Genomic DNA, 24,284 nt, shown 5'->3' with positions numbered 1-24,284 from the left:
TAGTCTCTTTTCTCCCACATGCCATTACAACATGCCACATCAATGCAATATGGGCCACAGCCTGCACACCACAGGGTTTGGCCACTCTCCAGCCTTCTGCACTCAATTCCAGGAGCTCAGACTTACCATTCATGGATGCAACGTCCTCCTAGGAGCCCCCCCAGGGAGAAAACACTACGCTGTACTTGACCAGAAGCTGTTGCCACAGCCAGTTGCTAGTCACTAAGCTGGCACAAACACCTGGGGCCAGCCAGGCTACCGTGCCACCTGTAAATACTATCCACTAGGCAAGCAGCTCATAGCTATCCCTTGGCACAAACCATGTGAAAGGCTCCAGGCTGTGAAGGTCATGAACCACCTCCAGCAACACTCCTCACTATCCTTTGTGCTTATAGCCCACCATTGGGTGAAGAAAGGTCACTTCAGTGCTGAGTCACTGTCCTCATTGTTGTCTCTGACTGACAGAATGTGTGTGCACATGCACGTGCAAGAGGAAAAGAGAAGGAAAAAGCCATGGCTGGAGGCTGGAGAAGGCTGTCCCGATGCCTGCCTGGTGCCCCAGATAGCATATTGACCTGAACCAGGATCTTGCCCCAGTGCCTGAGCTGGTTTTGGGGCAGGACCACTGTGATCATCTCCCTTCGCCAGGCCTCTGCACAAAGCAGCAGGCAACTACATAATCCAGCTCCTGGCAAGCCCTGCAAACCAGGGCCAGGGGAGCTTCACTCCGCTTCCAGACGTCTCTCCATCTCTTCAGAGGGACAGAAGGGAGCAGGGGGCACAACCACCACAGCGGCCAGGGGCAGCTGAGACCAGAGCAGGCACCCGGGCCATGGGATGTGCTCCTGTGGCCTACGCTGAGGTGCTGGGAGGGTGTATGGGTTAAGCCGCATTGCAAGGAGCACAGCTACCATGGACACAATTCCTGACCTTCCCAGCCAAGACCAGACTCTACATGATTGCACCCAAGGAAAATCCCAAGAATTCAGTGCCAACGTCCATGAGGTGAAGCTGATAGCCCCAGACAACCACATAACACTGATGGCATAGGTTGTGCAGGAGAAGACATAAGCCACTCACCAGACCTACACACCAGAATGAGCCTCCCAGAAGCCCAGTGAAACTAGGGCAGCAGCAAGATCCCCAGCCAGTCCCGTCCCAGGCCCTCTGGCCTGCAGGAAGGTGGGCTGAAGCAATTTTGGGGTCTGTGGTGCTGTCAGGAGGCAAAGCTAAAGTCAGGTGAGTTTCTTAATAAACTCCTTGCATGGCTGTAGTACAGCACTTCTGGGAAGAACTGATTAGACATAGTAACTTGATTTCAAATACTAAGATTAGACAATGATCTAAAGATAGCTATAGTTATAGGGCTCTGTGGCATATCAAAGTTAAGTAAGGCAGAAAGGATATTTTTGTTAAAAATCAATATTATGACAAAGAGGTTAACCAGAAAGAGACTGAAAAAAAGCTGTGCAGCCGCCCCATGGAGCAGCGACGTGGTTAGTAATCTGATTCCCTTCAGGGGGAAGTGAACAAAATGATGAAGTGATCTTTGAAAGTATTAAGACCTATGGTTTGGCTTCCTAGAGTAATGTGATTATTATTTTTCCTACTTTATATAAATATCCTCTCTGCCCATAACCTCAAAAAATAGATACTCAAATTTTAAACATACAGAATAAGAAATAGAAGTTGTTGAGAGAGTCCACCTCAGGGTAAGGGAAGGAAGGAAGGAGAATCTGGGGGATTACAGAGCTGCTGGAAGCAGGCTGCCTTTTGTAGCTTTTCTGAAAAACTGCTTAGCATTCCTCCCCTTTCTTTCCTTTGCCAAACAAAACCTCCTCTCTTGCACCTGCAGAGGTGCTGGTGGAGAGGCAGGTGGGATCAGACCAAACTGGGGCACCAAAAGCAAGCAAGAAAAGAAGCAAGAGATCACAAGACTAAACAGAACCAGAAGTATGTGTCCCCTCGATGCCAAAAAATAATATTTACATGCAAATATGCATGTAAGTATGTGTGTTTATGTGTATATACACACATATATATACCCCAAAAAAATATGCTTGCATGTCTGCAAATATACCTACACATGGAGCAAAATGATTGGTACTTAATACAAAATTCTGATTACATAGGTTGCTACATAGTTCTGTACATAGCTGAGTTATATGATCACAAAAAGAGGATTCCTGGTTTTCTTTAACACCATTTTAAGACATACAGTTTTCTCAGAAAGGAGGTTTCTGTTTTCACTAACGCTCTTTCTAAAACATTTTGCTGATATTGTGACTGATGGCTCCATTAGCAAAAATAAGCTGTGTTTATTGTAATTATGCTCTAAAACCAGTTCCTCTCCAGGTCACATTTCAACTGATCAATAGGTGGTTGTCCGTGTTTGTGGCCCTCTGGCCTAGTTTCATCTTGTGTTTGTTCACTCTAGCAGAACAATATATGCATGCATGCACATAATCCTTTCTCCACCACTGGTTTTTAATACCTGTTTGCAGCATTGTTAAAGGTAGTCATCAAGCTTATTTACTTAGATTCATTCAATTCTCTTCTGACTACTACAGCTCTGGCAAGATCAGCTGCTGCATACCCCTCTCTGCTTTTCCATTGTAGAAAATGTGCACAGCTTGGCCAGGGCAAATCCTTTTCCGTCAGAAAGAGTGGCTTTGGTTACATGCAGATAAACAATTATTATGCCATAAGGGCATCAGCCAGTCCCTGGTCACCACCTCTGGCCATTTCTGTACCCACACAAGGCAGCTGAGAGCTCATTGCGCCTTTTCCACACTCTGTGGACAAAAAACATGCACCCAGGCCATTGCTGCAGGAGGGCTGGCAGGCTGCTTTGCCTCACAGAAGCACATTTGTTTCCCCCCTCCCCTCTAGATTAGCTTAAATAGCATAAGCTGTGGGAAGCAGCTTGCCCCAGTTCTATCAAGGGAAGTGAAGAATCCATTTTATACAGGGGCAGCGTTGCTTTCCGGCACTGCCAGCACACACCTGGATTTTGGTAGATATAAGTGGTGCTTTGTGGATGGATTTGATTGAAATTAGATTTAGTCCAGACATTTATGATCAGAAATAAGAGTGCTTTAATTAAAAAGAACCATGTATGTAGAGGGACCACAGGAAGGCAACTCAATCAGTTCCAAACCACACCTGGAGGCTTTTCTTATTTTCCTAACCTGGAACATAGCTTTAACTAAGTGAAACTGAGACATAAAGTTGATGTTGCACTGTGATTCACACTCATTTTAATTAAAAAATAATAATAATAATCAAAAAACCTATTTGCCTTTCAGATTGTGACTTCTTTTCTTTTCATTTTATTTCTTCCATCTTCTTATTTTCCTTTCCTTTGCTGCATTTCTCTTTAGTGTCTCACTGCTGGGAGAAGTGCTGTGCCAGTTATCTAATAAAATTCTGGCAGAAATTCAATCACACTCAATATGTATGACATCTAAAAAAAATATCTAAATTATGACTGAAAAGTCAGAAATCTGGTTATCCCAACAGCAAATATCAGACTTCCTTTTGTTAATATTCTTGTCTTCAGATGGGAGTGGGAAAGGACACAAAGGCGATTTGGGAAAATGCAATTATCCAAATATATTTATAAAAGACAGATCTTTTCTCCCCACCACCCACCTCCTGTGAGACAATGCATCTTGAGCTCAGCTTGTCAGTACCCACAAAGTCACTGCTGACAATGCAGATTACCACTGTGAAACCTGAAGATGTTTTAGGGAGTTCTGCTCAAAAAAAAAAAAAAAAAAAAAAAGCAGGCAGCTGGCGTAATTAGCTGCTGGGTGCCTGAAATGCAGAGGTGAATGGGAGAGAGCTCAAAGCTCCCAGGTAGGTCTGTGCTGCAGCGGGGTTGCTGTAGAGAAAATGGTGTACTCAAATACTTGATTGCAAGGAGGTTGTGATTTGTATTTTCAGGATATTTCAAGTACAAACACGACTTTAATAGACCCAAAGGGGAATTCAGATGGTGCAACTACCAGCTGTCACAGCTGCCTGACACCAGTCTTCTCCTAGCCCTGCCTAGCTCTGGGTGGCCCTGGGTGCAGGACTGCCCTGCACTGGGACCCTCCTCCAGCCCCTAGGGACCCAGATGCTGGCACATCCAGCAAAACACATGGTCCCAGGAAAACAGCAGGGGGTTTTGCAGCCGGTGGAGATGTGTGGTGCCCACAAAGGGTGGTGGTCCACTCGGTGGAGGGGAGAGACTCCTCGCTTTGCTTACAGCACAGCTTCAGCATGGGGAGTGAAGGCAACTTCTCTGCAAAATGTGAAGCTGTTAAGAAAATGTCAGAAAAAGACAGCTCAGTGACCACATTTTTCAGTCTTAACTGGCAAGTGAAAAGAAACATTAATTGTCTGTTTATGTCATCTCCTCCCACAGCTGACTGTTGCAGAATACAGTTTAAGGTGGCATTAAAATGTAAGGTGGGTGTTATAATTTGCCTGAAGTACTTTAGCAGTTTTTAGGTTTTGTTCCAGAAAAGATCTAAAGATTGCCATTCTCCCAATGTCCATATAAGTCACCCACACCTTCTACCACTGAGCAGAGGTGCGTACAGCCCCGTGATCCACATGGCATTCCCAGCAGTGATAATGCCTTCATGCACGATGCTTGTCAGGCTGCATAAGAAGCACATCAAAACATGGGAAGTTGCCTGATTCTCCTTAAAGAGTCATACTTATTGTCTCCTGGCTTAAAGTGTTAGAAAAGCAGCACCTTGCTGCTTTTTGCTGCCTTGAAGCAGCTCTCCCAAGGCCTGAGCGTGGCTGTGCCCCCACCAGGGTGCTCTGGCTGCATGCCCCCAAACCACCAGAGCCACCAGGAGTGCAGGAGGGTACCGAGGAGCAGCTCACAGCAAACCAAGCATGGTGGAGCTCCTTTCCCCTATATGAATCACTGCTCCTGCCTGTGCTCAGACAAAGGAAACAGCTGCGGCCACAAATCAGGCAACTTAATAGGTCGATGCGCTCTCCAAGTATTTCCCTCCGAGCTCTTCTCTGAAGAGTATAGAAGAAATGTCTAATCAAATTCCTTTCACGAGAGGCAGAAACGAAGTGAGTAAATCTGCCAAAATATGCTATCCACTCCCTGACCAGTGAGGTGTAACATCCAGATCCTGTTAACATCACTTACAGTAATGTCACCACCAAAAAGATTTAGGTTAAGCTCCGGGCTATGTGAACAGACAGGTTTATGTTTGTTTGTTTTGTTATGTTTTGTTTTGTGTTGTTTTTTTTTTTTTCCGAAGCTGATAATGGAGGGATTTGCAAAAATCCTACTTCATGCAAGAATAAAGACAATTAAATCTAATTATCTCAGTGGCAATAGATACTCCACACTGTACAGAAGGGAGGGAGCTTTCCCCTGAGGATCCTCGGGTGCTGCCTGGTGGTGCTGGAGTGCTGGGCCAGCTGAACCAGCACTGATGGGCTGCATCTATTATATCCACCCTGAAGTTGTGTAAAATTTACTTTCAGCTCCCTGCTAGGCTGCACTTCACCATTTCACTGTTCAGGTGGGAGCTGTATCGGCTTTGACAGTTCCCCAGCAAGTGAGCCGTAGATCTGTGGTCTCTCTCCAAGCAAATCCCACCCCAGGCAGTATAACATCACCACCACATTTCACCTTGCTCCTCTGAAATCCCCTTCCTTCTGCAGTCCCCAAGGGCTCAGGCCGACGAGGTGTGAAAAGGGAGAAAGCACCAAAGCCAAATTCAAGGCTGTCACTTTTGAGACTGGGAGCCCTAAGAGGTTCTCCCTGACAAAACCTAAATCCATTCCATCAGGGGAGGTTTTCCAAGATGGGTCTCTCAGGCTGTTGAAGACTTTAGGCTTGCAAAGGAGATCTCCACAGCATGCAGCGCAGTTCCATACCCATTAGAGTCCAGCATAATGATGAATATTTGAAGGCATGTAAAATGATTGTGAAGTGGCTTTTGTATGTCATTACAGACCTTTTTTTGGAAGCATCTCTTCATCATGAAAATGTTCCAAATGCCATTTACTTTACAGCATGGTGAGAGGTCAGTTTTTACTACTTTACATTCTTATCCTGAGCTATACTTTTCAAACCAGCATTTAATAGAGCAGAGATGGGAAGAAAGCAGGGTCTTTTACATACAGCATGTACAGGATTGAAGAAACTGCTGAGACAGGGAAGAATTGTCACAGCAAGGCTTACAAATGGTCAGCTGAGTTTAATACCGTGTCTCTAACAGTGGGCTACACTACATAGACTAAAGAAGAGGCATAAACCCCCTGAGGTGTGCCAATATGTTTTCACATCCTCTAGTTGCTTCACTGAATGATCCCACTAGAGTTGTATTCTTTGTTTTATTGTACACAATTATTTTAGTAAACAAAACGGTAACATTAAAAAAAGCAAAAATCCCATTACTTTATATATCATCTTAGCATGAAAACCCCATGAGACCCAGAGAAGAAAGAAATGCTCTTTTCAGAGCACCAAGTACTGATTGTCTGGGGTGCTGTAGCTTTGGCTTTTGTGCTTTTCACTACAGCTTTTCTGGTGACTTTTACATCCATGGTGTAGGCTAGGACAGTCCAAAAATTCCAAGGACCCAAGAAGTGAGAACAGGAAATGCTATTAGCTTTGCTGACAAACTGTAGGGATTCAGCAGCAGTGCCAGTTTCGATACCAGAGGCTCCAGCTTGGCCGGTTGCTCAGCTGGAGAGGTTCTGGTGAGGTCTGGGCTGCGTGCAGCCTCCTCTCTTGTGCTAGCATGGATTTGTCAAAGAAAAAAATCTGGGACCCTTTCTTTGCAACTGACCAAAAGCATTCATGGGGAGAGGGTAGAGGGGAGGATGGAAATATCTTTTTTCTCTGAGCAGTCAAAAATACTGAATCATCTCCCTTTCCCTTCTTTCCCCATTCACCAAGTACAATTAAAAATCAAGATATTTTAGCAAGTAGCAGGTAGAGTCTTTTCATAAGCCTCTCCTGCCTCAGCTTCTAGGGGCACATTTCACTGTTTCCTTCACATCCAGATAGAAATACCCTTGCTGTTCTCAGGAAGGTGAAAGGTATTGTTGACTGATCATCTTCTGCTTCTGATTTGCACAAGTCCATATGAATGTAGACACTGGAGCTGGTAGGAAAACACCCTAACTACCATTTAGAGAAGGGCAATAACATCATGAAGGGGCTGATTGCTGTTTCTGTCCCTCTGACCTGCCAGTGGCTCAGCACATACTCAAGGATGCCATCCCAGATTATATCTAGTCTCATTTTCATCTTTGGTATTTGAAGATTCTCTTTTTCAATAAAATGCCCCCCACTTTAAGTTGATAAAGGAAAAATGATGTGTGTTTCCTGAAAATCAGAGAATATTATGGTTTCTTAGAATCATTATTTTTTACAGAGAATATCATTTCATGCTCCTTCTCATAGTCTTTCTGTGGGTTTTGCTCACAAGGTCCCCATGACCTGCACTGCTGCTGGTCAAAGGTGGGTTGTATTTGCTCAGAGGACTTCTGACAGCTCCCACTATACTCTTCACACTGATGAAGAGTTGCTAGCAACCTGGATTTATCAAAGTTATCCTTGTGCCTTTCCAGTGCCAGCTGCCTGAAATTTGTAGTTTCCCCCCCAAGGAGACTAAGCCAAACTCTTGCTGAGACAGTAAGGCAGACACCTTCTGTTAAACCATTAGAACAAAGAGTTGATTCTCTGCCACTTCTGGCAACCATCACAACTCAATGTTCACACTGTAAGTCACTTCCCACTGTAGTGAAAAGGGGCCAACACAGGTCCCTAATTACTGCTATTACTACTTGATATAGCACAGAGACCTGCACTCACCTAACATCTATGGTAAAAGCCTCCACAACCCACTTTAAAAAAAAAAATCTTGTAAATTTATTCATTTCTGACACTTCCAAATGACAAAATTTTTATATGATTTAGAGTTGACTCATGTTATCTAATTAGATCAATTAATGCAAATTATTGTTACACTGCAAGCTTGACAGGGAGATGTTGTAGTCAAATCTCTGAGCAGAGCTATCAAAGGAGAAGCACAGCTGGGGGGCACAGCATGAGGGAAAAGCCCACCTTATGGTATCATATGCAGAGTATGGTACTTAAAATTTAAAAAATATGTCTCTAGTATATAACCTTTGTGGCTGGCAAAACCACATGATCCACCCTCCTTAGGTTACATTGAAAGAGGTAAAAAAGTACAACAGAAATACATATTTTGCCTGCAAAAACTGCTTTCTTTTTTAGAAACCATGTGAGGATGAACAGGAGAGGCAGTGGGCTGGGTAAATGCAATGCCTGTAAGCCAGCCTGTTTTGGAAATAGTCATCCAGCTGGTGAAGAAAAGAGAAATGTCCGTAACAGAGAGATTCAGCGTTAACCAGCTGCCTGGAGTTTACCTCTGAACACCAGAGGAAAATGTGGTATGCCTGGTCAGGAAGAAACACACTTAAGAAAATTTAAATATAGCATCTCATTGTCTCAGCCTATTTCCTTGACAGAACGTAAAGCTGAAACACCTTTTTTGTTGCTGGTGAATTTCTTTTTTTTTTTTCTTTTTTAAAAGAAGCTGGTAAATCAGGACGTTTAAATGGAATGAAAACTGACTTCTTCCCACTTAAATGTAGTTCATTATTAATAACCAGGTATGACTCACGGTACAGGAAATATATTTCAGTCCGCACACGCTATTGTGACAGTCACCACGCGTGCTGAAGCACAAACACTCTGATGTGCACCGCGCTGCAGTAGAGCTGGGTACCACCACTCGTGTGTGAAGAAATGTAAAACGCACTTCTGGCTAAGACAGATAAGGCAGCCAATTTAAGATGTGTTTTTAAGCGTTTCTAAATGCAATTCATCTTTTAAAAGCAGATTCACACCAAGGCCATGGTACAGCATTGCAAAGCTTCATGTCAAAAGTCAGTAATTTTCTGACTTTCCTGATTGCTGATGTGAAGGCAGCAAATGACCAAGGTGAAGTTAAAACGTTTCAAATACAGACATATTAAAAGCAAGTTAACGTTTCTAATTGAGCTCATTATTTAATTTTGACTCTTCTTGCTCAGAAGAAAACTGATCATATCAAAAGGTGCCCAAGCCTTTGGACTACAACATTCAATTAACAAAGTTTATTTCCTAATTTAGATGACTTCATTAGAATCCACCCTCAAGTTTTACAAAGAAGTGAAAAAAGTACCAGTGCAATTGTTTTGAGCAAAACCCTCTGTACCATTGCTCATGGAACAGGATTTGTACAAGGCTGTATTTCCAGCTGACTTCACTGCAAAAAATATTTGAACAACAGTAATTGTCATCTACATGGTAGAGTGAATGCATGGATAAATACAAGAAAATCATTCCTGAATATAAAGAAGAGTTTGCATCATAAATGCAGAAAAACTTTAAATGGCAATCCTTATTTTCTTCCATATAAAAGAAACTAATCCAAGCACAGAAAATAAATAGGTGTATTTTGAAGGGAAAGAAGCTTAAAAACGGGATGCAGGACCTTGTGGAAAGACAAACGTGAAAGATCTCCTAAGCAGCCAATCACCTACTTACAACTGAGCTTCCTGAACCCTCATTCTTAGTTGAAAAGAACATATTCCTTTGAAAAAGAGCACTTTGCACCCTCGTAGCTGTGGGAGAGGTTGCTGATTTGCAGCACCAGCAGCTGTTCCTACGAGTCCCTCTCAGGGGTCTCCTGCTCCCATCAACCCCATTTTTTCAAAGGCAGGACGCGTCCAGAGCTCATCCTGTACTGTCAGGACCAGGTTTCCCTGGGGTGTGTTTAAAGCCAGGAATTTGGTCAGAGGGTATGGCAAGTTCACAGCCTGCAGCAAGTGCAGGGCTGGAGCTGCTGTCCATTGCAGGCAGAGGCTGGACCATCGTGCAGGTCCAGGAGAAACAGAGCATGGGAGGGCTCTGGCCTTGCAAAGAGCTGGTCATTAGGGAAAAGCAAATTACTTGGATTACGAAGAGCTCAGCAAACATACATATGAACTGGAAGCAAGATAATGTTGGGGCTACATGTTTTATAGCACATTGTTAATTGTTGCAATCAGTGACTCTAAAAGTAGGGCCACCGTATCCTTCCCATCATATTTAATTCTTAGCCCGAGTTTCCTCCCACTTTCTTTCTTTGCATTTGGATGAATTATCTCTCCAGTGTAGGATGATTTTTTTTTCTTACTATAATTCTACAAACCACAGCACAATGAGCCCCGTATCTGGAGTCCCCAGGTGCTTCTGTAATACAGATAAATAAATGACTGATAACAACATTGCCAGATAATAAAATACGCTGGCCTGATGTGAACTGCTGCATTAGTTAGGCAATTTCCACGCAGGTGCAATTTCTCACACAGGGTACTAAACCACCAACATGAAGCAGGAGGGTTTTTTAATTTACATTAGTGGTGTGTGTTAAATTACTCTGATAATTTGTTATTAGGAAACTATTATTAAATGTTAAATTAAACAACCAGATCTGACAGGAGTTCAAACTCAGTGATAACTCAGGATTTGTGAAGTATGGGCTGGAGGGCTGACACATGTTTGTAACCCTGGGGCTTCGTGAGAAGCTGGCCCCAAGGGATAGATTTTGAATTGTTTTCTTATTTCACTGAAATACATATGGACCGCTTTCTTTGGTCACAGTCCATCTATTTGGTTCACACACACAATACCCCAGCTATCTTACTGCTGGTATAATTTTGGTTTGCTTTTGAGAACCATCTGTTTTAGATGGCAGCACAGAAGTTGACATAAACCACTTGCTTTTTGCCAAATCATGTCTCCTGTAAGGGGAATACTTTCACACCCATGAAAGCTGTTTTTCAGGGCTGTGTATATACAAATGAGCACAGTCCCATGTAGTTTTACCTTCTCCTATTCCTGGACACACAATGTGCAGATCTCAAGGCAGATTTGGATTCTTTGACCAAAAAAGTGTACTGCAAAACCAGTATTGGTTTAAATTTAGAAAATATTCATTTAAGTACCTTGCTGAGTATTACTGGAACAGTATTAATGTCCAGTTTTTCTAAGTTTGTGAAATAGTTCAGTTGTGCGCAGTGGGAAGAAGCATGTTGGCATCTTTTCCTCTTGGTTACAATTTAGAAAATAATATTATGAACCTTGAAAGTAATCAAAATGCTTTTTAATTCAAGAGAAAACACAAATCATGAAAGAAAAGATGTTCTGGGAAATACTTCCTAAGACTTTTTTTTTTTTTTTTTCCTTAACACTTAAAAACCAAAAGCCTTTCCAAAAGGAAATAATTTTTGCTAGGGTTATTTTTTGGTCATGTATTTTTAACCTAGTGCTGTTTACTTCTTTTAAAGGGAAGGGGCTGTAAAGCACCTGTTCGGAGTAAAGCAAAGAGTACCAATTCCTGTAACAGTTTGCTTTGGAAATGTACACAAGGCACGTTCTCTTGACTTTGCCATTACAAAGCCTCAGCTGCTCATTTCTGGTATGCTGTTGTTTCTTCTTTCTCTGACCTCAGCTTTTCACAAGCTGTAAATGAAAATCTCAAAAGACAAACACAGACTCTGTCACAATAAATTCTGGCATATCTTCTGACTTTTGTTTTAAAATGTTTGTCTAGGGTCTGGTTTGAGGCCAGGACACCTATCAAGATCACTCCTACCTCAGCTGCCTCACCTGCTTGCATTTCCCTCCAGCTTCACACTACCAGGACCTCTCTGCTTCCTCACGGTGGAAGCTGTGGTGGGGCTGTCTTCTCCTCCCCAGTCACAGCCACCCTGATCAGGATGCTCTGGCAGAGCAAAGCTGCCCTGCCTGTAGAAGGCTGTCCATGCTCTCTGCCTGCCACCAGAATGGGGTTTCCAACTCCTGAATGACACGTGAGGAAAAGTTTGGCTTGATGGGTGACCCTTTCCCATCAAGAATGGGGACAGTAGCTGAGTAATGGGCACCAACACCATTCCAGTTGGGTCTGACACCAGCCACAGGAACAATGTTTCACTCCACAGCCAGGAAGAAGGGGAATAGCCATCAGAGGACTAAACATTTGTGTATTTTGGCACAGATTTCCAGAGCTGAAAGCATTGTGATAGACTGGTTTTCTGGGGATGGAGAGAGAAAAGAACAGAGAGAATTTCCTGTCTTAGAAGAGACGATATATAGTTTTATGGGAGTATCTGGATTCCCTCATTTGTTAAATCAAAATTGAGTGTAACTCAGGGACATCTATTACAGAAATTGCCAAAGGCAAAGGTGGACTGCCTTTTAAATGTTTTACACATATCTATGTACATTACTTACAATTTCAAACCCTCAATAAATAAACAGGAGAATACTTTTATGGTTCTCACTTTTTGTTGTTTTTCCTGGCACTTCCTCAGAGTCTGACATAAATTTCAGCCTTTGTTTTAGAAACAAGGCTCTATTTCTCATGGTTAGAGAGAAAAAGATGAAAAGGTTAAGCTTAAAGTCAAAATATGGAAGCCAAACCAAACAAATCCAGCATTTATCTTCATTTCACAGCTCATTTTTCTAAGCCTATCCTGCAGTTTGGGGAGCTGATCCAATATTTTCAATGTCGTGGTTGTCAAGAGTGGTATATGAAGTACACGAGGCAAGTAAGCCCTAAGCACGTTGGCCTTCTCTGGTGAGGTTGTGTCTGCCAGGACAGGAAGGTTTTAGAAAGAAAATCACAGCATGGTGTGGATAGATGTATGCTGTATGACTGCTTTGCCTTGCCTCACCTCTGTCTTTTACAGCTCATTAATAATAAACCTGGCATTTTTTAGAGTTTTCTAGTTTTTCTACACACGTGGGAGTTCTTTAACTTCAAGAAAATTCAGGTAATGGAGTGGAACTGCTCAGCACGAACAATTAGCATCCACTAATTCTCCTTTAACTCTTTCCTTCTCCACTAGGGCACATTTGCAATGACAGTGCGAAGCAACATGAGTTTGGTGTATCACCTACAGATTTTAACATTTACTCAGTCATTAATATATGTGTGTAGTTACTTACTACACTTATTACTGGTTACTGGAATAACCAGGAATTAGAGATAACATATAGCAGGTACCTCACCAATCTCGTTTTCTTTTGAATAATTATTCCAAGAAGCACCATATGGTGGCCTCTCACCCAGCAGGTCCTGGCCTGCAGCTGATAGACTCCTGCAGCATCAGCAAGTTGTGGCTGAAGTCCCTCTGAACAGCATGACTTTACTGCCTTTGGTGGCAATGGTTTATACAGGGGGCCCCAAACATTTTTATCATAGAATCATAGAATTGTCTAGGTTGGAAAAGACCTTCAACATCATAAAGTCCAACCATAAACCTGACCTACCAAGTTCCACCACTAAACCATGTCCATTAGTGCCACTAGTAGACAGCTCTTAATCCTCTCGATTTAACTGTGAAACCCATCATCAAGCCTGTAAGTGAAAATACTGCTGCTGAAGGCAAAATCTGCCGATTCAAGTGGCATCTAGATGTTTTACAAATATATATATATATTATGCTTTACTGAAGAAAGTGTGATCAAAAAAGATGGTAAATCCTGGGAACGTGGTAATGCTTTGTGAATACACCTGGCCTGCATTTGTAAGGGTCTGGAACTGACTTGCACTGATGCATCTTTCCTGGGGGCAACAGCCTTGTGAAAACAGTTAAACATCAGGAATGAGATGGAAATGTATTAACCTTCACTCTGATTCTTTTCCAACCTGGAACATTTAATGTGCCTCATTACACAATATCCAGTTCTGGTGTTTAAAGAAAAGAAAGTGTGCTTCTATATCAGGAACCAAGAATCGGCATTTGTGTCATGTTGCATATGACCATACCACAAGATGAGCCTCTCTGAATAAAAACCACTTAAGAACAAGGGTAACACATGCTGCCATTATCTTATGTTACTTTGAACAAAAGCATTGGGGCATTCCTCCAAAGTCCTTACGTATAAGTAGCTTCCTTACTAGGCTAGTGATGAAATTCATTAAAAATATAGAAAAACAGAATGAAGGCAGTTCCCCTTGTCCCACTCCAGGTACATTCTTGTGGTGAAAACAAACTATGAATATTTCCAAATTAGAGAAGTGCTCAGAGTGCAGGTACCCAAAGGCTTGTAATTTACCAGCACGCTCCTGTGATTAAGCAGCATGCCCATTAATTTAAGCAATATTAGATGTCTCCTTTTTGGCACAAGTGGCTGTACAATTGTCCTGTTTTATGAGTTACTTTAGATACTGTTTTCTGCTGCTTTGCATATTGCCAAAACAAACATGTTATACCTGTTTCATTTAAAATTCCTAGCTCAGGCTTACACCCAGGCTTCAAACCAGTTTGGAGGAGTTCGGAGAATTAAGCCGTCACTTCATTCCTTTGTATTTTGAAATTTAATTTTAATGCATTTGTCAGTGTACATACTAAGTAAGTTTTTAGTATGGTGATTCTGAGCAATCTCCTCTCGGAACAGTATTTTCCTAAATTATGTAGTACATGATAAATTATTTTAAACAGTTTTGTATAAATCCAACAGCTGAGTGGAGTTTGAGGCCACTTTAAATGGTGCCTTTATATTACTTTGCATACTAATTACTGTATTAACGGTGACAGTGTTGTTGCCCATACTACTTTAGACTGCAGGGAGTTTATAATTCAGTTGTAATTGTTTAAAACCATTTTTTGCTATACCAATGACAGGAGTGCTTGTTTTCATTTAGTATGTTGTATTTTGGAATGCACAAATAATTTATTTAAATAAAGGTATATACAAATATGACGAGGGAAAAACTCTACAGAATTCAGTACAATGGCTGCATGCACTGGGAATGACACTATGATTCGCTTCAGAGGAGTGGAGTATGAATTGAAAACTAGGAAAAGTTTTGACGGTGTGCTGAAAATCCCATCACCACATCGAAGGGTCTTCAAACCTGTAACATATTATGAATAGACACTATTAAACACATTTTACAGTCCCTTCTGGAAAATCCAAAGTTACAACTACTTGAAATTTTCATTTTAATAATAGCACCAATAAGGAATACACATTCACATTTGTAGCTGGAGACTCCCATCAAAACAGAGGAATCTAGGATGGCCAAAATCTAGAAAACTATGATATGGCAAAAAACAAACATATTCGTAAGAGAGATTTTTAGATTTTTCAGGAGTAAATGGTTTTCAGAGAGAGACAAATAAAACCATGTCATGCTGTTAGCACCCTCGGACAAAACCAAAGTAACTATCCTAAAACCATCCTAAAATATTATCATCATATTCTGTTGCTTAACATCAAACTGTTGAAATACACGCTGAAAGGGGTCCTGAGTGCAGGATTTGATCCAGAGGGCCTCTGCTTGCAAATAGCTGTTCTGGATATGTAGAAAGATATTCAGCAAGTGGTAGAACATGGAGAGAGACACGGAGAAGTGGATTTGCCATAATTTCTGCTATCTAGAAGTTGGGTGCCTAGTCTTGACTTAAGGTCCAGTTTGCCACTACAGTCGCTGGAGAGACACTGACAATTTGAGAGGGCTACTAATCCTGCTTGTTTTGGGGTGGAATGGCTCATTTTGGAGATAGTCATCTCTCCAGTTGACTACAAAGGGAGTCCAGACAGCTACTTCACACTAGACACTTAACTTTCAAAGATGCAGTATTAGAAGGGATATGTAGTGTTACTGGGAAATGAAAATTTTGTCATAACTCCATAGGATACACAGGATCAGAAAGACATCCCCTCACATTTTTCTTATGAAAACTTACTTGTACTCAGATCAAGGCACCTCCTTTTTTAATTCCTTAACTTCCTAATTTCCACCTGGTTTCCATAAGAATCTCTCTATCCTTTCTTTGGATGCTCAGACACACACCTAGACTGCAAAATGCTATGGGGCATACGTGTATTTTAGTCAGAGAAAGTGATGGGTTGAACTCAGCCAGCCAGGCTGAATACAGTTAAGCTGTTTCTTAACACCTCAGTGTTCAGTTTCAGGGATTGCACGAAATGTGTCTTTCTGCTGCTGACTCACTGACTGGAAATTACATCTGCACCATAACTGGCTGTGTATAAATATTTCTAAAACATGTACTTTGTTAATTTAAGTTCAGAATAATAACAGCCTGCCTTTAATTCATTTAGGCTAGATGCCTCCAGGAGGATGTTTATGCAACCACACTGTATTTGGGCAAATTTGATGTGTGTCCACCCCTGCGGGGCTCCTCTAACTTCCCCACAAGCTGTCCAACCCTCTGGACAATTTTCACCAAGTCAGAGAGAGGTACGGGTATCTTGGAGATAGTAAGTTCCTGATGTGCCATCAAACACAGGACCGTACAGAAATAAGATACATCCTCACATGGGGGGGGAAAGCTGGAGCAGAGTTCAGAATCCATGTTGGCTTTTATCCTAGAAAACATATCCATAAGAAACTACACATCATTGTTCCCAGTGCTCACATAATTGTCATCGACGAATGACAAACACCATGTTTTTTTCTCAGTTTAAAGTGCTGTTACAGGGGGGTATGAGATAAAAATCTGTTTCTCATCAATTCTTGATCTTAAATGCGTACTAGTTTGTTAGTTTGCTCATGAGTCTTAGCTCCCTGGCGTGTTATAAATAGCATTATTGAAACAATAACAACCATAAAGTTCTGTTGTGAAGGAGGGAAAATTGCAGAGAGTATTAGACTTTGTACTACCCTCTGTGTTGCCTCAAATTCATGGCAGCGGAAATTTCCCATTATATGAGGATTCTGCCTTATCATTACAAAATACAAAATAGTCTCAAACATTTCACTGCACTCCGTGCAGTTTTTTTTTTATAAGCATCTGCAGAGAAAACCATTTCCCAACAGCTGTGGTTAGTCATCAAACCCAAGTCAACGTTCTCCCTATGCATAGAACTGCAGGTTTCATGGACAACCCACTGATGGCAGTCAAAGTTTTGGTCACCTCTCAGTGACAAGATCATGCCCAAAAGTTCACTGCTACAAACTATTCCGGTCAAGTATTCAACTAGTTTAATCTAGCCTTGCACAACTTATGAAAATACAGAGATTGTAGACTCCTGAGATGACTACTGCATAAAACATTTATTTCTGCAGCAGAAGTATTATCAGCAAGCATCAGACTTTCAGGAAAGGCTTAATCTGAGCTTATTCATGCTTTTCTGTGACTAAAACTAAGGTTTTCTTTCACAAGCAAAAAAAAAAAAAAAAAAGTATTTTATTTTTTCATAGGCAAAAGGAAATAAAATTTTCACAGCTGCGTAAATTGTAGTCACCAATGTAGTATCTTACATTACAGCTAATGTGTCATTCCCTGCCTAGAAAAATATAGTACATACCCTTGAAATCCCACTGTTGCTTGAAACACCACTGTTCTTTTAAATCAAGTGCAATTAGGAATATGAAGGCTTTTATTTTTTCACTTTATAAAACATTAGGTACAGACGTAGTGTGAAATACTATATTTTAAATATCAATCACAGCCTTGCACTTGTGTATAAGTTAATATATCTGGATATTCACCACTCACATATCTTTAAAGCAAAAAGGTAAAACTTTTTAAGTAGCAAATGAATAAAAAGATGCCATCTTTGGGGATCCAGTATGTAAATGAATCACCATCAGGCATCAATGTACAATTCTGTAATTTCTATTGCAATAAAGCCCAGTAAGGGGTAACTTTTATGGGAATGCTTCCCTCCCTTCAGACAGCCAGTATTGCCTGTTCACAAAAGAGGAAAACAAGGAGCTTGGACTTCATCATATCTGGTATGACATTACTTGCATTCATAGGATGGTTCTAGCTCTTAAAAACAAAGGATTTTTGTTGTGCTTATCCAGCTGTTGGTGACAAGCGTTTTCTCCCTGTGACATATGTTTATTGATAATGAACAAAACTATTATATGCAAACAAAAAATGAAAGCCACCACAAAATATCTTCATACATACCTGGATCTAGGAATATTTTCTGTGCTTTCCCTCAACAAGAGGTCTGAGATCAGTGTCTCTGGGCTTGATCTCTTTCCATACCTAAGAAAAGAGGAAAAAAAGGTATATGTTTGCGTATTTCAGTATTTAAAAATGAAAACTAAGTAGAAAACCATCAGGCAAATCTCAGAAAAACTCAATAGTGACGTTATAAAGGAAACTTTACAGCAAGTATTTTAACTTGACTTAGTCATGTCAGAAAATGTTCATTCTTCAGTATTTCTTTCAATATACTTTTTCCATTATCATGTTATAGGACAGTATTGAGAAACTCTGAATATTTACTGATTCAATCCCTGTTCCTGGATATTCTAGGAACTCACACCTTACTGATGTGAGTGTGAAGAAAGGGGAAGGAAACTGTATGACATGACCTCCACGCGCATCATTTTTGCCTACAAACCCGGTTCCGTCATTTCATAAACTTTATGATTGTTTTAGATGCTATTCATTCATCAGAAATTACATAAATGGGAGTCAAATTTATCTATTCTGTGAATAGTAAACAAAACTCAGATAAGCCATAGTATCTAAAGAATTGGCCAAGATTTTTTAAAGGCAGCTAATATATTTGGGGATGCCTACCACACACCACATTAAGTCATAAAAACTGAGCTAACCCAAAGCAATAACCACTCTTGAACTATGTGGCTATGGGAAAGAAAACTCTCTGAACCACAATTTGCTTAAATGAGATATCACCTACAACCTATGTCCTATACCTACACAATGGCTGTCCTTCTATTTGTTTTTGTTTGTTTGTTTTAATCACGGATATTTTATCATACATTGCTCAACAGATAAAATACTGCAATTCCAGGTTCTAGGAAGGAATTTGCTCTCTTTTTCTCAGAAAACAGAAGCAACACTTAGCAGCCAGCTTGACAGACACTTCATCACTATAAGGATTCATTAGCTTAACAGTGATAACTGTAAGCAAATGCTCCCTTGGTTGGGAAGAATTAAGATCACGGTTTGTAACTTGTGTATGTAATTAGTCTGAATCACAAAGTACATTAACAGATAATAGCTTTGTGAATGCCACTTGAGTGAAATTCTGGCTCCAGAGAAGTCAAAGGTGTAATCAAGGACTTAGATTTTATCCATTGCTATCAAGATGTTTCTCCAATGGCTTGATCTAAATTTTGGGGGAAAAAAACTTCACAATACAAACTTTATTTTAAAAGTTAGGAGTTATATCTATTGATGACATATCTTTTTGAAAAGTGGAAACGTACCTCATTTTATTACTCTTTGTATTCTTGCCTCACCGTAATCATTTTAGTGCCTCCCATGTCCCCTCAAAAGACAAAGTAAAAGTTTCAGATTTTTAAATTTCTTAATTTAAACTGACTGAAAGAAGGTAAAATGCTGTTACAATATTGCAATTCAGAATAATGCTGAATAAAACGCCTTCCACTCCATCACCACAAAGGGATTTCTTTCTTTCTAGTACCCTACTCCAATCAATATGGATGCAACCTGCACATCAACTGAGGGGAACCTAATTTGCCATTGCTTTTAAAACATTGATTTAACAAATCCAACAACTTGCTCCAGCAGCTTATGCTTGGACAAAATTTCTATTAATCTCTCAGAAAGTTTTGTCTGAGTAAGAAATGGGTAGCAACCCTCAGAAGAGCAGAGATTTGCTCAAATAATAAAGAAGACTCTGATGTGGAAAACTACTACTGCTTTTTAAATGAGTCCCTCTAGTATGACAAGACTAGTGCTGCTACCTGTCCAGGACAGACCCACCTTGTCCTCACACAAAGCTGTACACCAGGTGACACTTGGCTGCGACCAAGTGGAGTGCTCAAGGAGCAGCCATTCTTCCTATGGCAGGTGCCCAACCCTCTAGTCTGCCCTGTAATTTTGCCACTAGGAAACAACCGTGCTACAGCCATAATAAAGAGGTCATGAACAGCCTTGAAAGCAATGCCTTGATGTAGAAGTTGATCTCTTCTTATTGAAGCAGATGCCTCCAGAGATCTTCGCTCCAGCTGCTTTGTGCTTGCTCCTTGCCTACCCTGCACAGCTCCGAGACAATACAAACACAGAAAGCCAGGCCTTCACCTGGCATCTGGGGAACACTTTTACCAAGTAACTTCTGTTTTAGAACAGTTAGGCTCCAAGTTTTGAAAACACCTGGTCAGGCTTTATGCTCAGCTCAGGGTCTGCTCCCTTCCACTTTAAAGTTGTTGACATGAAGTGGAAGTATCGGTACTGCCAGAATCAGACACACTTTCAGATAATATCCTCTGCCTTGCCTATGGTTCAAGCCATTTCCAGCAGGAGTGGCCTTACTGTTTAGCTACAGCACAGAGGAGCTATAGATGCAAGAACAAGCTATGGGGGACATGAAGGGAAGAAGGCCTGTTGGTGACAGGGTGTAGAGGTAAGGTAGTACCAAGCAGCCGGAGCAATTATTCAAGTAAAGATATGCTCTGAAGAAAGCCCCCTGAACAGTGCAGCAGAGGGGTATGTGGTAAGGACATTTTTTTAGGACAGAGGTGGGATTAATCCAAAGACACATGGACATCTGCAAGGCAGGAGTCTGCATCTGTGCTGGTCACCTCAGGCTCTCCTTACCACCAGCGAAGATCTTGCACCTAGGGAACAACAGATCTCATCAAGGACTGAAAGAGGCCCGGTGACTTGCAGGCTACAAGTACCTACATGTATTTCCCTCAACTGTCCTCAAAGGGGCATCAAGCTGATGTGCCCAGATGTCTAAAGGCAAGTGAGATGGCTGTGAAGGAGAAGGACCCTAAAGGAGAGAGAGAACAAAGCAGCCACACAGGCAAGGGCTAAAGACAAGAAGAGAAAGATGATTTGGAAGGAGCTTCATGGAAGCTGGAGTGAAGACCCTGTAGGCCATGGCTACTCACAGGGAACAACATTCAGATGCTGCTGTTAGGCCAGAAGCAGAAGTCAGGAGGATGTGCCAGAAGGTTATCCATAATCACATACACATCAAAGAAGACTAGATAGATGAAGCTGAAGAGAGCCCCTCCATTTCCCCTTGTTACAGGGCTCCTGAGCGGCACCAAGCACAAAAGGCAGAGCCAAAGAAGCTTTAACAAAAGAGTAAGCTTTGAGCGCATCTGAAACAGACCGAATGAATCAAATTTTTAGATCCATTCAAAATGCTTATTAAGCTATTGATTCCTTTTGCAAGTGACTGTCACTGCCAAAACAGCAAACCCCCAGGAGCTGTCACTTTATTTCTGTGCTGTTAATTCACCACAGAACAGAAAGAACACACTCTTGTTTGTTTGTTTGTTTGTTTAAGCTAAGCTATCTAGCAACTTTAAAACATGTACCATGAAGTTGGTGATTTTAGCTGTCAGTGTCCTTCTAATTCCAATTCTGTTCCCCTCAAATATGAAACGGGGCCGCGGGGTGGAAACATTGGTTGAACGTGAATAATAGAATTGAAATTCTGAATTGTTTTATCCGTCAGCAACAATTCTTTGGTTCACTTCAGAACCCAAACACACCCATGAGACTGAAAGCAGACTCAGTCCCTGAGCTGCGGACCTGCACCCCAGGCAGGAGAAAAGAAAGCTGCACAGTCAAAATTAAAGCAAGTGCGCAGTGAGGGATGAATATCGAAGGGGGGTTGGTTTCCTTGTTTTTGTTTGCTTTTTAATACAAACTGGTTTTAGACAGAAGCCACCTTTTAAATCAGAAATTAAAGAAATAAAAGGAAGATATATGAACCCAGCCTGGAGATCCCACCACACACAAGGGAAAAGGGCAGCAGGGGCAGAAGTTAAGGAGCAGATTATTTTAGCAGCTATCTAGACAAAAAGTTATGAGAGCAGAGACTGAGGCACAGAAGCATGCCGCACACATGAGCTGGTTGTGAATATTGCTTTAAAAGTCCAGGACCGAAGAGCTGCTGTTCTATCAGCCTCTTCATCTGTGTTATGGCATTAGCACACTGGCAGACAATGTCATGGGTTTGCTGGGAAAGCTCTCAGCTACACGATAGCCTCTCTTCTAATTTAATTCCTCAGACTGCTACGGGGACAAATGAAAGCCTAATTATAGATCTCTCATCTGTTTTTGATATTAAGCAAATAGATAAATACACCAAAGCTCTCCTGGGTCACACACTGTCCAGGGACCTTAGGGGATGTTTCTATTAATCAGTCAAAACTGGACAGACACTCCCAAATAAAATAATTTTATAGCATAAGTTTCACTTTTTCCAGACTGAACCTTCACTGCCACTGTAAGCAGCGCAGCCATCGCAGCCATCCTCAGAAAACCAGCTCAGAGCAAGGCAGCTTTGGGTCACACTCACTCCTCTTTCAGCTTGGGCACGGGTTCTTGTTTGTGCTCTTGAGAGTTTTTGTTAGGACAAATGGGCTTTTTGGCACTCGCTGCTGTATTAAGTAGCTGACAAACTATAAAGTGTCCAAACTACTACAACTCCTCAGCAAGCATAGAGGGGAACTTTCTTCCCAACAAAATCCTCACTAGAGACAGCGGCAGCAACAGAAGCGTGAAACTGTTCTTCCTGCCCTACTTTACACTCCCTGGGGAGAGTTTCATTTTCCCTCAGCTTCGGGGGGCTCTCCCCACGCACACTACCCTGTGGACATGTACACCCTGCCCTTTTTGCCAACTTGGATGGTGGAAATCCACCTCCAGTCCCAGGGCTCACACTCTCCAGAGGTTACATGACCCCTGCATCTTTCCTGCCGGTGGTTCCCCCTCACCCCGAAGGAAGCAGGGCAAGACCCCCGGCTCCGAGGGGACAGCCCACATCCCTCCCTTCCACCTCGCCGAGGAGAAGGGCCCCGGCACCTACCTCTGCCTGGTGATGAGGTTGATGTAGTGCCTCAGCGCCGAGTAGTATCTGGCCATGTCCTCTGCGGGGGCATCCTCGCCGGGGCTGTCCGGTTTGGAGGGGTACGCTTCTGCCAGCGTCCCCAGGCAGACGAGCAGCGACAGGGCGAAAGTCAGCACCGACACCCACAGCCTCATAGTGCCCTGCATCTGCACGCCGGGGAGAGAGCCGCCGTCAGCGCCCGCCCCGACGGCGGAGCAGCGCGGACGCCCCCTCGGCGCCGAGCCCCGCGACCCCATCCCCATCCCCATGTCCCATGTCCCATCGCCATGCCCACGTCCCCCCCGTCGCGGTACTCACGGCGGCGGCTGCAGCGGAGGGAGCGGCTCCGGGCGAGGCGAGGCGCTTGTGCCCGTGGGTCGGGGCTCCCGAGTGCGGGGCTCCGCGCCTCGCCGGGCTGTTTAAGTCTTCCCCGGCAGGCAGGAGGGGCCTCGGGCGATCACGCCTCGGTAGCCCCGGCCCCCTTCTATCTCCCCCCTTTCCCCCCCAAACCTCCGCCCGCGCCCTGCCCCGGGAGGGCCCCGCCCGGCGGCACCGAGGGGGCGGCCGCCCCCGCCGCCCAGGCAGGGAGGGAGGGGGAAAAAAAAAAGCAAGGAAGCATCTGAAAGCATCTGAGGAGGTTTATAAGAAGGGTGGGGGCGTCCAGAAATGCCACATCGGTGCTACAGTCTTATGCCTACTAAATAGCTCAGTCTTGCGGGTCACCTGCTGCAGCAGTTAAGTTGTACCTCGGTGCTCACTCTGCCCAGGTGGCCCCATACACCCTTGTCCAGAGGCCTTTCTCAAGTGAATTTATTCTGTTTTATTTCTTTCCCTGAGCAACGCGCCGCAGGAAAGCCCACCAGAGCCACAGAATCGTGTCATGACCGCTGCTGAATCCCTTACGCAGCAGCTTCTCACAGGTGTGGGACTACAGGGGCTGATCTGGCCATGGTGCTTGGTCTGGATGTCTGCCTGATCTCATCCAGACCCTGAATCCTTACAGAGAGATGGGCACCCTCACGGTGAGCTGAGGCCTCATACAGCGGAGGCATCTCCCAGTGATGTGCACTTCTCCACCGGCTGCAGCCTGGGTGATGGGGCTGGGTGATACACCCAGCTAACTGGGTGCCTGAAGTCAGATAAAACCAATCCAAGCCAAACAAAGTTTCCGAATTTGCTAAAGAGTTCAGTGGAGTTGGAAACTATTCATACATATTAGTAAAATTAAATCAATTCTTTAGAAACGGGTAATTTGATTAGCATCTTGGTGACCAATGACTAATTCCAGTTGGAATGACAAATCATGACTCTGAACAGATCTTATTTTTACTGTAATGTGATGGTAAAATAACCGCATAAGTAAGAACATTAGACATACTGACAGGATACTAAGACATATTCTAACATT

General features: G+C 42.7%; 1 protein-coding gene and 1 long non-coding RNA gene across 2 annotated transcripts; one reads left to right on the top strand and one right to left on the bottom strand.

The window, feature by feature from the left end:
* Positions 1-912: 912 nt before the first annotated feature.
* On the top strand, positions 913-12,362 carry LOC311432263. The gene is made up of 2 exons (XR_014689924.1): positions 913-1,239; positions 11,649-12,362. It is a non-coding gene; the product is annotated as an uncharacterized lncRNA (long non-coding RNA).
* Positions 12,363-14,736: 2,374 nt separating this feature from the next.
* On the bottom strand, positions 14,737-23,306 carry NPY (neuropeptide Y). Its single transcript, XM_084512112.1, has 4 exons — positions 23,195-23,306; positions 22,856-23,043; positions 17,992-18,072; positions 14,737-14,960 (listed from the first exon to the last, which is right to left on the bottom strand). The coding sequence occupies exons 2-4, from the start codon at positions 23,041-23,043 to the stop codon at positions 14,936-14,938; spliced, it is 294 nt and encodes a 97-aa protein (XP_084368238.1). The 5' UTR covers positions 23,195-23,306; the 3' UTR covers positions 14,737-14,935.
* Between the last annotated feature and the right edge of the window lie 978 nt (positions 23,307-24,284).

This window comes from Aythya ferina (genome assembly GCF_964211825.1).
Source record: "Aythya ferina genome assembly, chromosome: 2".
Classification (NCBI taxonomy): Eukaryota; Metazoa; Chordata; class Aves; order Anseriformes; family Anatidae; genus Aythya; species Aythya ferina.
The sequence above is the reverse complement of the archived record's forward strand: the minus strand, read 5'-3'. Positions and strand labels throughout refer to the sequence as shown.